This window comes from Thermobia domestica, unplaced genomic scaffold (assembly GCF_964235325.1).
Source record: "Thermobia domestica unplaced genomic scaffold, izTheDome1.hap1.1 HAP1_SCAFFOLD_991, whole genome shotgun sequence".
NCBI lineage: Eukaryota > Metazoa > Arthropoda > Insecta > Zygentoma > Lepismatidae > Thermobia > Thermobia domestica.
The window spans coordinates 50,772-64,481 of NW_027656701.1; the positions used below are offsets into that span (position 1 = coordinate 50,772).

The window sequence follows — 13,710 nt, forward strand, 5'->3', positions numbered from 1 at the left end:
ATTATTGCACTGTCCTCAAGATCCGGACGTTTCTCCCGAACGCCACGTCGTACCTGTCGCACCAGGAAGTCCCTGTAGTACTGTGCGGTCACTGTTCTGCCATGTGGAACAAAGTGACAAACAACGACACCCCTGATGTCAAACGCGACGATCACCATCAATTTGACTGGGGAAGGATTCTGACGGAACTTCTGCCTCCTTGGTGATCCAGCATGTCACCACTCTGTGGACTGACGTTTCAGTTCTGGTTCGTATGCCATGGCCCAATATTCATCGATGGCAATTATTCGTGACAAGAATTGATCGCCGTCCTGTTGCCAGCGTGCAAAGTGGTCGGAGCATATTGCATAGCAAATCCACCTTTGAACTTCCGTCAGTGCATGAGGTACCCACAGCGATGCGATTTTGCGTAGTTGCAGTTCATTACGCAATATCCTGTGGACGGTGCGTTTCTCGATGCCACTTGCCTCCGCTAACTCCAGTAGCGTCCATCGTCTGTCTTCATCCAGGAGCTGCTCGATGACGGCACGTGCCACGTCGGTCCGCACGCTGACAGGTCGTACCGAACGTTGCTCATCACTGTTTGACACACCTCCTTGCTGAAACTTTCCTACCCACCGTGCTACTGTCCGGCATGGTAGGGCATTATTCCTAAGCACTTCCACTAATTCACTGTGACATTCCATCGCATTTCAGCCTCGGAGAACGGTTATTTTGATGTAAGCGCGATGCTCAACACGGATTACTTCCATCTTGCACGACATTCACCAACTGACTGATTTCACAGGCCTCGCTGTGCTACTACCAGCTATCACAGAGCCATCTGTTGTTTTGCATACACACTATGCCTGCAGAACTTTCACACGACACATAGAAGTTTTTGTGATCCGCTCACATATCTGCAAGAAAAAAAATAGTTGCCATGACTTTTGCCCCAACCCTCGTATAACAGGTCGTAATTAGTTAATATTATGATAAAAAAAAAGTAGCATTGTGCTCCTGCTAAAGGCATATAAAGCATATTGCATTTTAAAAACCTTATTTACAAAATATATTTAAGGTGACGAACTCTAACATGACGTCCGTGGTATTCACTGTTTTTTAAAGTTGGCCCATTCCTCAAACATCACTCATGGGCAGTATAGACCCCCCAACCGAACAGTCTTTCGTATTTCAGGACCATATCCGACCTTTCGCCCACCCTGTATATGCTCAACGCCTGCGATATTCTAGTAAAATAGTATATAACATTTACTTGTTGGGGTTCTGTTGGATAGCAGCTGATATGTCTTACAGTTTTGATTCATTGAGTACTGGTTGTGTACGACTTTGCTCATCGTCTTTTAGTGTTGTGGTTTATGTAAATTTCTCGTTAAACGCTGTTGCTTTATGTCGGTTAGGAACTATGATCTGGAAATTTAACGCAAAACTTGTTTCACTGTATATTACTCAGCAAGCTTCCTGAAGACGTAATTAATGGGAAATATTCACTATTCTGTAGTTAACACTGTTTCCGAATATACACGGAAAGACACGATCTCAATCGTTCAAATGCGATGAACAAGTGGCGAACAGCAAAGAACTATGCATGCCTTTTTGCATCAGAGTCACCATTATGACTTTATCCCGAAAGTACACTCCACACACCTCACGATTACTATCCTGTGTAGAAAACATTATAACGCTGCACGAAATACAAGGTAACCAAAAAGTTTTTGCTGTTCTACAGCAGTGATAAACAAAGAGTCATACGTGGACGGTACGTACATATCAAAGTAATCTTCATAAGCATCGAACACTTTTTGCCAACGTTCCGGCAGATGCACAATACCCTGGTGATAAAAATCGAGTCATCTATGCAAAAATGTCCTTGAGAGCGTTTCGCAGGTTTTCCTGATTTGCGAAGGATCTTCCAGAAGATTATTGTCGAGGAAATGGAGCAGGTGGTAACCTGTTGGCACAAGATTCAGCGAATATTGTGCATGGCACAGTGTCTCCCAGCCAAGTTGGTGAACGGTCTCCCGGGTCCTCTTTGCCACATATGTCTTGGCAGTGTTATGCAAGAATAGCACACCCGTGCGATTTACCAATATCGACTCCTTCTGTTGCAATGCACGATGCATCCTTTGCAACTGCTGAGAGAGGTCAACAGTGATAGTTTGACCAGATAGAAGGAGCTCGTAATGCAACACTTGCCGCCAGTTCCACCATATAGAAACCAGAATCCTCCGTGGGTACAGAAATGGTATTGAGGTGTAAGGAACAGGATCACGTGGCGACAACTAATGTCTAGTGCGCATGAAAATGTCATGGAGTACCCACTTTTCCTCACTAGTGAGCAACCGAACGAAGATGAGTGTGTTAAGGACCGAGTGAGCAAAGACACATATGTTGTGAGTCGTTGTTTCTTGTTGACTGCCGGCAATGTGTGGGGTACCCACTTGCTTAACTTGTATGGTTTCTCTATCCATGCAGTTGCAGTCTGATTTTTTCAGCGGAAACATGGAACTTTTCTGCAAGTTCATCATACATACGTTAGACCCTGTCCTCCTCGATGGCTGCTTTTAGGACATCGTTATCCAATACAGGTGGTCGTCCACTGTGAGGTTCATTCTCAGGAATGGGATTTCTAGAATCAATGCCTAGTGGTGCGTTCGTGTCCGTCAGTGTCCTCAAATGCCTTGCATATGCGGTAACTTGATGCGGCAGCTAAAAACGCTGTTTCGATACTCTCGACATTTCTGTTCGACATTTGATGAGCTATTATTACAACGTGTTTCTATTACCGAAGGTCGATGGTCAAAGTAACTTCCGATCGCTTGACAGGCATGTTCATCATTTCGTTTCCTTTCAATGAGTGTATGATTAACGGGACGTCAAAAACTGCAAAAACTTCTTTAGTTATCTTGTACAATTGCTCAAGTGCTCAGAACGCAAGTAGTCTAGGAGCCATCCATAAGTCCTGTTGGATCGAGAAGATCGAAGAGTAAATTATTGCTTGACTTTGTCTAATGGTACTAGTGGATGATTTCTGGCTTGGTCACATGTTCCGAAAACCGTGAAATGGCCGCCAAGGTCAAAGGTCATCGAAAAATTACCTTACATCACAAAGCATTAAATATGTTTAAAACGGTTGAGTTTTTAAAAAATAACCCTCTACAAAAGCTGTTTGGAATATTTTTTTTATCAAATTGACTATTGTTACCTTTTTGTCCAGTGACGTAGAGTGATCAACAACTTAGGGGGCACTAATTCCTAAACTATCTTTCAAATATCTGAACCATACAAATATCCATGTGATAAAGAGGTGAGTGGATATTTCAGGAGAGAAAGTAGGGGCATGTACCTCCCTGTCCCCTTCCTTCCAGACGTAACCCTCTTGCCTAAAACCTACTTTATTGCAAAAATGCGCGCAAAATTAAATGCTAATATATATTGTAAATGTGTACGCTACATTTTATTTTATTTATTATTACGATATTTAGTTAAAAATAAGTCACTATAATTTCTCAGAGGTTTTATTTCATTAAGTGGGAATAGTCTTACTGTATTTAGCCAAGCCAGTGTTAACTACTAGTCTACATTTTTATATCTTGTTTTTCTAGTATGTGTTCTGAGTTCTGAGTATGAATCCTATTTATTTAAAGAAAATTTTAATCTGCAAAGATACTTAAATTACATTCTTGCTTATAAGATTATTGTTTCCTAGAATTATTAAAGTTTATGAATTCTGAAATATATATAAAATATATTTATTTTGTTATTAAGTTTATTAGTAACATTTTTGTCTTCATACAAAGAACTCACTTCCAATTGATTGTATCGCTCCTTTATTTTATTGAAATATATTCATCAGTGTTGTGTTTCCAGTCTTAAGAGATATGATTGGAGCTGGCGGAGAGGGCAATTGGGTACTTCATGTATCTGCTTCCTTCCTTACACTATTCTGTGAGTTTGGAAAACCTAATTATTCTAGATGGGGTTCAGTGCATTTGGAAGACTGCTTGAACCTTCAAGAAGCACACAAAAACATTCATGAGGAGTTCATGAGAGGTCACTTTGTTGTTCAGAAAAGCGATCGAAACTTTAGTGGAGTTGCATGCAATGGACCAGGCATTGGAGCAACTGTACAGGAAACCCGCAAAAGATCCAGGAGGAATCATTGCGATTACAAGAGGGAAGGAGCCTATTGCCCAACGGAATCTAATTTAACATGAAAAGACCAGCATCAAACACTTCCATCGTAGGATGTGCAGGTTCCAGGACACTTTTCACCCCGAACTCTCATTAAGTGTCATGCAATCAGATGTCGATTTTGTGAGAAAAAAATGTGAATATTATATGTGAAAGACAGAATCCGTTTGATTTAAACGATTGTGGTTTACACGGTCTAGAAACTGGAAAACATTGTACGGAAACCGACGAGAACTTTAAGCTGACGAGGATGAGCATTGGCGATAGAGAATAAATTAAATTTTGCGACGATATATTTATTATAAAATACAGTAAGTTGTTTAGTCTTCTAGCACGAATGAAAAAACCAAAGACTTAATAAGAAAACAAGGAATTTGACATCATAAGGGAACCATCTGAAAGTATGAGGATTATTGACATAGCTAGGGAGAGAGAATACCCACTCAATCGCTTATTGTGCTACGCAATATCTTGAACTTCTTCTGCCTAACAAAAGACGGTTTCCTGTCAAAATCAAACAAATCTGAAATGATACCGGAAAAGAATTTCCTGAAATGCCTGCTTAAACTCTTTTTGCGTCTTCTTTATCAACTTCAACTGCATGTGCTTCAAGCCCGTGTTGTTGCTGCTTGACTGGAAAGTTTTTGATGACGTTTGGAGATTTTACACATCATATCTTATGTGGAATTCTACCGATAGCACAAGGATCAAGCAAAATAAGTATCATATTCGATGTGTATAAAGAGGATCGTGTAAAATCGCACGAACGCCTCAAATGAGAGTCAACCCATTGAAATTACCATCAATGGTGCAAAAACTCCAAAGATATACACGATTTCTGGGTCTCTTCCCAAAATAAGTACAGACTGTAAATGTTTTTCGCTGACTGATGAAACAGAGTCATGAATTGCAATGGATGGATGTGTATGTTGATGGATTAGAAGTTTGTGGGGAAAGAAGCATTCACATATTAAATGAAGAAATAAGCGATGTTCCTGATTTGCAATGCGAGCTAGAAGAAGCTGATGAGAGGATAATTTTTCATATTAAGCACATCGTCTCCAACTCGAGCATTAAGCGCCTAATTCTTGCATCCCCTGATACTGATGTCTTCCTTTGTGCCTTGTATTATTACTAAAAAGACTTCAGAAGTCACGGATTAGTAGAATTATGGGTATTATGTGGAGCTGGGATCACTTTACGGTATGTTCCCATCCATATTCTTTCTGAAGTTTGCAGAGTCCCGTAACTGATGTCTTACCGGCAACCCACGCTCTAACTGGATGTGACACTATAAGCAAAGTTGGCACTAAGCATTCTGCTGTTACCACTGCAAAGAACATGGCACAATATCTGACTGAATTCGGCAAAGAAAAATTGTCAGAAACTGAGATGTCTGCAGAAATCTTTCTAGTGCAGATGATGTCAAATAAATTCTCATCGATGGATAAATATAGAATTCACCAGTATCATCGTCTGGATTTCTCCAAATTATAACCATTTTCGATAAATCTTTACATCACAATAGCATCAATCAGTGCTGCAAGTGGTACCACATACTCGATGAACCGTCAAAACTCGACCCATCTCAGTATGACTACCCAATGATGGCGAATAAATAACAGAAAACATTTGGAACTCGACCTATCGACTTTCCATTCTGCAGCACTTGTAGAAAATGCGCAAGACACACATCTTGTAAGTGTCGCATTAATGTCATGTCTTGTCAATTCTGCAGTTGTAAAAGCAGCGAATGTAAAAATCGGTTCATGTAATTTGATGTTATCAAATCACGTATATTTTTATAAATCAAATCTATGTGCACCTATTCGTGTAAAAAAAATGTATATATTCTAAACTAAATAACAGCTCAATATCACTTAATTTGTTTATCGATTGCAACTATATTCCAACTTAGTGTTGTACCTTGTGGAAAAAAATGGAAATAAGGTATTTGCATGGTAATAAGCGAGAATGTAATTTAAGTATCTTTGCAGAATAAACTTTATTTTCTTGTAAGTAAATAGGATTTATATTACGAACTCAAATAACGAAGATATACAAAATGTAGGTTATATACAAAAAGAACTAGTTAATACTGGCTTGACTAAATACAATATGACTCATACTAAATGAAATAAAACCTCTGTGGAATTACAGTGACGTACATTTAACTAAATGTCGTAAAAGTAAATAAAATAAAATGTAGAGTATACGTTTACATTAGTCTATATATCAGGATTTAACTTCGATAAAGGTAGAATTTAGGTAAGGGAGTCACGTCGTGGGGTTCGAACAGGAGGTACGTTTTTGGGGCAGGTGCTCCAACTTTCTCCCCTGAAATATCTATAGGATATTTGTATGGTCCAGATATTTGAAAAATAGTTTAGGAAATAGTGCCCCCCTAAATTTTTGATCACGCTACGCCACTGGAAAAAAAGGTAAAAATAGTGAATTTGGTGAAAATTTAATTCTGAACAGCTTTTGTAGAAGGTTATTTTTTTTAAAAAAGAACTCAACTGTTTTAAATACATATAAAGATTTCTGATAAAGTAATTTTTCGGCGACCTTTGAGCTTAGCGGCCATATTGCCAAAAAACTTACGGTTTTCAGAACATGTGACCAAGCCAGAGATCATTCAGTAGTACCACTAGACAAAGTGCAGCAATAATTTGCTCTTGACCTTTTCGATCCAAAAAACAAACCTATCGGTAGCCCCCTCTGTAAAGGTAACCAAGTTTAATTACAAAAATTGTGAGTAAAAGAGACATAACGTTTGTGCATTATATTTAAATACATGAAAAAGTGAACATTGTTTTATTGGTAATTAAAGTTATTTATAAACGGGGACACGAATTTTTTAAGCTCTGAAAGGAGCTTCGAACAGTGATCTTAAAGATGAAAAATGTCCAGAAAGGATCGAAAGTGGAACTGATCCTTTTGGTCTCACTGGGCATACTATATAATAGTATTTATAGTTGTATAGTTACTTTTTCAAACGCACCATATATATATATATATATATATATATATATATATATATATATATATATATATATATATATATATATATATAGAGAGAGAGAGAGAGAGAGAGAGAGAGAGAGAACACGCATGAGAGAGTAGTCTATATGATCGCATACTGCAAATATCTTATTTAGTCTACCTTTAAATATGTTTTTCTTTAAAATAAAACAAAAAAATAATATATATCCATCTGACAACTAAGTAAACAGAATTAAGTAAGAAATGCAAACAAAGAGAAAGAAACATTTTCAGAGTCTTTTTTTAAATTCGAAAAATACTAGACGTGTATATGAACCGTTAAATCACAGAATATTGATTGAAAATAAGTATTTTTTTGTTTTTTGTTTTTTGAACAAAATGACAGAAATGGGATAAGAAAACAGGGTAGAAAATGGCAAGAACAAAGTGCGAGGCAAGAATGGAAGGAGAAATAGAAAAGAAATTGGAACTAAAAAACAGAGAAGGGGGATTATTACCCGATAATCTAATCACTGGCCTGAAACGCTTCTCATGTCTTCGATAAATGACAGAATAAGATTTCCTAAATTGAATCGCAAATTTTTTCCTCTTTTGCTCTCCTCCCATTCTTTTCCTTCACTTTGTAGTAAAAGAAAAAGTAAAAAAAAAAAAAAAAAGTACTTCCACTACTAGCTCCATTTTTGTACCAAGTAAAATTTATTTTGTTGAAGCTGCTTCATTTAGATAAAAATAAAAATTTTGTGTTTTTAAGTAAGATGGGTTGAGAAGGAAAAAAAAACGTTTGCATTAATCTACCCAAGTTTTCCCGCTCTTCCTACATGTAAAGAAGGAAAAAAAAAGTTTGCATTAATCTACCCAAGTTTAACCGTTCTTCCTACATGTAAAGAAGGAAAAAAAATTGCATTAATCTACCCAAGTTTACCCGCTCTTCCTACATGTAAAGAAGTGAAAAAAATAGACTGCACTTTGCAATGATAATAATAAAATGAAGCCTGTAAATATCAACACAATAACAACAACAGTAATAATAACAATGATGATGATGATGAACATGGTAAGAAGAAAAACAAGAGGAGGAGAAGGAGAAAGAAGAGGAAGAGAAAGTAGGAGAGTTGATTATTATCAAGGATGTTATAAAATAGATCTGCCCATATTTATCTTCATCCTATTAACTCAATGAAGCCAAAAAAATAACGGAGCATCGGCACGTCTGATTGGCTATTCTCGTTTCCGCCATCATCTGATTGGCTACTTTCATTTTCGCCATAAATGTCATTTCAGAACATTGCGATCTTTTTGGGCAAAGTCGGAAGAATGGGTGCGACAAAACTGTGACGTATAGCTTTAAGATTTTGTTGTAAAGTCAGATCTATTTTATAACATCGTTGATTAAACACCAAGAAGGATAAGTCCAAGGAATGAGGAATGTAACAATTATGCTTTGCTTTAGCAAGCTGGGATCAAACTAAGGACCCCATACACCAAAGGTAAACGTTCTACCACTGAGCCACTGCGGCCACAATAATAATAATAATAATAATAATAATAATAATAATAATAATAATAATAATAATAATAATAATAATAATAATAATAATAATAATAAGAAGAAGAAGAAGAAGAAGAAGAAGAGAAAAATTGATTCAACACCAAGGAGAATCGGTCCAAGGAATGGCGAATGCAAAAATTATGTTTTGCTTTAGCAAAAAATAAACAATCGAGGTGAAATAATAGTACACAGAAAGTATCAAGTCTGAAAAGTATTGATATAGGTCTAAAGAAGAAATAAAACAGGAGAAAAAACAGTGGAAAATGTTTTTTAAAAAATGTATGACACTCAATCATTGAATAGCCAACAGACTAGAATAACACATTGCAAATTTTCTGAATAACAAATATTAACATTTCATACCACATGTCAGAACTCGTATCCATAACTAAATATGGCCTCTTGCTTTTCTGAATAATATTACCATAATAAAAAAATCATGGACAATTCCCCTAAAGTGGAGAATCTACCATATTTATGTATCACAAAAAATAATTAAATTATCTTTAAGATTTAGAATTACATACGAATGGCTTTTCTAAATCACTATTATCACAAATAATTTAGTATTACATTAATTGATTCTTGAAATACAAAAATTATATAGTTGTTTTTATGTACCATAATTCCTGTCAAGTAACGGGCCAGGTAACTTGATCATAGCATTCGATTCTCAATTTCAAAAATAACCAAAACATTTTGTAATCAAATGAATCGTTTATTATGGTACCAAATCGAATGAAATAATACCAAGTATATCGAAATGACAGTGCATAGAAATATACTATTATGTAAAGATAGAACCTTGTAGAATATTACGGTTGTAGTAGTTGAAGTATAGATTGGGATGTTGGGTAGTACGATACATACATAAGAAGTATTATATATCTATCTAGTAGCTAGGTATATAAGAAGTATATTAGATGTATAGTAGTTGAAGTATAAATATAAGTATTATCCAAGAATTTCTAAGATGGGCCACCTATCTCTAATATTCAAACCAGCGAATCCTAATGGGGCGTTTACACTTAGTCGATTTGCGTTCGATTCAGTTGAATTGACGTCACTTTCAACTTAATCGACCGTGTAAACGGGACTTCAACTTAATCGCTTGTTGATCGAAGACGACTAATTGACTGGCAACTGAATTAAAAGATGTTCTATTTTCTGTGGTTGAAATAATTGAACACATCCATCAATCTGATTCGGCCTAGTTGCTTCAATTTAGTGGCAAATGCAGCGAGTCGATTTAGTCGTGCGACTAAATCGACTAAGTGTAAACGCCCCATAAGGTAGAAAGATTTCAAATGTTTTTCATAAGCCTGTTTTTCCCTTGTGAAGAACGGATATTTTAATAAATTTCCTTAAGGATATAGTATACGTCACGCCTCGTCACTTCCCGAGGACGCACGAAGTGCAGTCTTTTACAGATTATTCATTGAACATCTAGGAACTTAAAAATGGGGTAACAAAGCGAGTGTCGTTCACTTTCGTGGTGATACGAATATAAAAAGCAACATATGTATTTCACCTTTGTGATCGTAGTCCTTGTTTATTTTTGATCCACGGCGAACTCTCTTCAACTGTTTGAGAGTTGTATGTAGTAGTAGCAGGTCTAGATTGCTCTGATTGCTGTGATTGCTCACCGGTTTTTGTGAACGGGTTTGAGGGTTTATTCCGTAGAGGTTTGCGTCAAGATTTGGGGTCATTGTGTAGAGGTTTTTGTGAGCTGAACGCAACTCGAAGTTTGTTTTTCTGTTGTTTACTTTCACTTACTGCTAATTTGCATTTTCGGGAATTTTCTTGCGGGCCCTATAACGTCCTGTAGTTCTAGCCAGAGGTTCCGCCTACGTGGAGGTTCAATTTTTTTTGGGTTCTGCATACATTGACGTAACTTGTGCGTTGTTTTCTGGAGGTACGTGGGAGCACGCTGGTATTAGCAGGAAGAAGAAGGAGAAAATGGCTGCTGCCTGGATGGGAAAGCACGTGCATGACTTTTTTATTTTTATTTTATTTTATTTTATTTTATTTATTATTTTTTTTTTATTGCTTGAAAGTATTCTATTATAAGTAAGGAGTGTATTTTTTTGTGTGTCGATTGCGTATTAAACATTTTATGAAAAAGTCATAACTTCTGCGGTAAGTAGTTTTATACTACTCAGTAGGTCATTGTAGGCATTAATTTTTACAGTGCTTATATTTCTTGATTAACAGATAATATAGCCCTTATTCTGTACGCGTTTTCGCTTTGTACTCCCTCCCGTATTTTTTAATTGCATTCTTGAAATGCCCCTTGTACTTATAGATGTTTTTCTAGGAATGTTTCTTTCACATGGTATGCGAGGAATAATAATGTGCCCTTGTACATAGTATATGAGTATATGTGGGGCATTTGAAACACATATCGCATGTCACGTGCACGTGGATGCTTCTTACTATTGCACTACGTATAAAAATGATTTTATTTGATGTAGAAGTGGTAATGGAACACATAAGAAACGCAGATCACGGTGTATTCACACTTCACGTTGGAGTGTGAATACAACATGATCTGGTTTCTTGCGTGTTCTGTTACCACTTCTAAATGTAATAAAATCATTTTTATACGTAGTGCAACAGTTCGAAGTAATCCACGCGCACAGAAGATGATGAGGACCCGTTGTATACTATTACCCCTTATAATGTGCTAGGGAATAAGTGCGTTTGCTACATTATATATATATGTGATATATATGTGAATATATACGAGGGGATATACAGAAAAATGGGGGCTACGGTGGCTCAGTGGTAGAGCGTTCACTTCTGGTGCATGGGGTCCCGCGTTCAAACCCTCCTCCCGCCAAGTGAACTTTGTGGTGGACGAACACCATGTGCGTTTGTTTCCTCGGGGTTCTCCCGTTTCCTCTTAGGCCTACCGCTCACTGGCGACAAAACAGTTGCGCAACTATCTCGTCGCTGTCGCCTGCAGTCAGCAACTTCACGGAGACAAAACAGTTTTGTTGCCATACCCTCGCTCACTGGCGACGGCAACAGAAAAGTTGCCGAGCATTTGATATCACAATTTACATAATCGGCAACCGGAACAGTTCACATAATCGCTGGTTTCGGACATTAAAAAAAAGAAAAAAAAACTACCGCCCATCCCAATGGTTAAATAAATAAATTTAAATAAACTTTCGAAGGTAGCGTCAACAGGGGCGTTATTTCAGACTTCACTTGAGAGGGGCAAGAGCACCACCGACATAAGACTTTCACGTTTTGTACTAGTATATTAGTAGACAATTGATTAAAGTATATGTATTCCTCAAACTCTTGTGGAGCAATTGCACCTCCTGCCTCCCCTAAATGACGTCCCTGAACGTCAATGAGTGACAAAAGTAACAGCATTGTGTATGCTAATATGAACGGGAACAATTATTCGAATCAAAGGATAACAAGAATAACGAAAATATAAAACGACTGGAAATACCTAACGGAACGAAACTAACAAAAGCGGCAATCCGACAACACTGTACAGTAACTGTACTTTCAATGTTCTACGTATAGCCATAAAATAAAAATTGGCTTTCTTCGTTCTTCTCGCGTATTCTTCACGTTTTAAAATCGGCCATTATTATACAGTACAGTTTTTTTCTTTTTTATATTTGAAATGGAAAGAAACTTGAAAATGATAATTTTATCTGTATTTTTTTTTTCTAGTTGTGGGAAATTAATGAAAGTAGTAGTGTGTAGTATGACAACGATATGTCATTATCGAAAAATGTACCTACCTGAGTTGTTTTTTCTTGGCTGGAAAGCTCATTCTAGTTTCTTATAACAGCGAAACACACTTCCTTCCATAATTTCTTCTTTATATATATCTATTCTTTAACACTGAGCGTTTCTCTATATCCTCAATTAATTTTTCATAGTCTTTATCACTAAAGACATGCTAGTCACTAATCAAAGAATGTATTAGTTTCCATTGCGAACACTTCTTTTCACGCGCTACACACGGAACGAACTGTTACGTGAAAAAAATTGTAGAAATCATTTATTTTTTACTTTTCTATTTGGAGGTACCTCGGCAACTTTTCTGTCGCCGTCGCCTCAGTGAGCGGACTCCCATAAGACTCAATGCATTTTTAGATGTTGCGCAACTGTTCCGTCGCCGAGCTGTTGCCCTGCTGTCGCCCTGCTTGGCGACAGCTCGGCAACTTTTCTGTCGCTGTCGCCTCAGTGAGCGGACTCCCATAAGACTCAATGCATTTAGCCAGAGCAACAAGATAGTTGCCCGACAAAATGTTGCCAGTGAGCGGTAGGCCTTACTTTCTTCCTTACACCATTTTATTCATTTCTCATCATCACCGTCTCTTTTAGCATAGCCGGCATAATCGTGGGACGTAAAACTCAAATATTCCATTTCATTTTCAAAGAATACTGGAAACATTATTTGAGTTGAGTTGAGTTGATTTTGAGCTTAACGTCCCTTTCAGCTGCGAGGCTATATGAGACTGGACCTACTGATTAACGTGGAATCCGAACCACATGACCTCCTGCCGGTAGAAACACTCTTTGAGTGGGTTATTGATGTAGTTACGGCTCGTGCTGCTGGGTGACATTAGTATGGGATATTTTGCATCAATCTACAAATTGACATTATCCTGTATTGAGCGATTTGTTCGTAGAGTTGCAGTCTAGTGATTTTTGATTGATAATTTAAATGACGGCTGTTAGTCAAGCTGTTAGGTTATAATCGAAATGAGATTTAATCAGAAGTTTAAACACAAACACGCACACCAGATGTACATATATATATATATATATATATATATATATATATATATATATATAGATAGATAGATAGATAGATAGATAGATATAGATATAGATATATATGGATGTATGTGTATGAATCCAGCGTAACTCGAGAATGTCTGAAGCAATTTTAACCAAATTTGGTAACATATGACTTTTAACCT

The 13,710-nt window shown here is 37.0% G+C and overlaps 1 protein-coding gene across 1 annotated transcript; it reads right to left on the reverse strand.

Annotated features, from left to right (window-relative positions):
* Nucleotides 1–215: 215 nt before the first annotated feature.
* Nucleotides 216–686, reverse strand: LOC145677527 (histone-lysine N-methyltransferase SETMAR-like). The gene has a single exon (XM_081747997.1). The coding sequence runs from the start codon at nt 684–686 to the stop codon at nt 216–218; it is 471 nt and encodes a 156-aa protein (XP_081604123.1).
* Between the last annotated feature and the right edge of the window lie 13,024 nt (nt 687–13,710).

Bases quoted from the DNA above. Each gene is read 5' to 3' on its own strand.
- LOC145677527 (XM_081747997.1), bottom strand. From the start codon at position 686: ATGGAATGTCACAGTGAATTAGTGGAAGTGCTTAGGAATAATGCCCTA.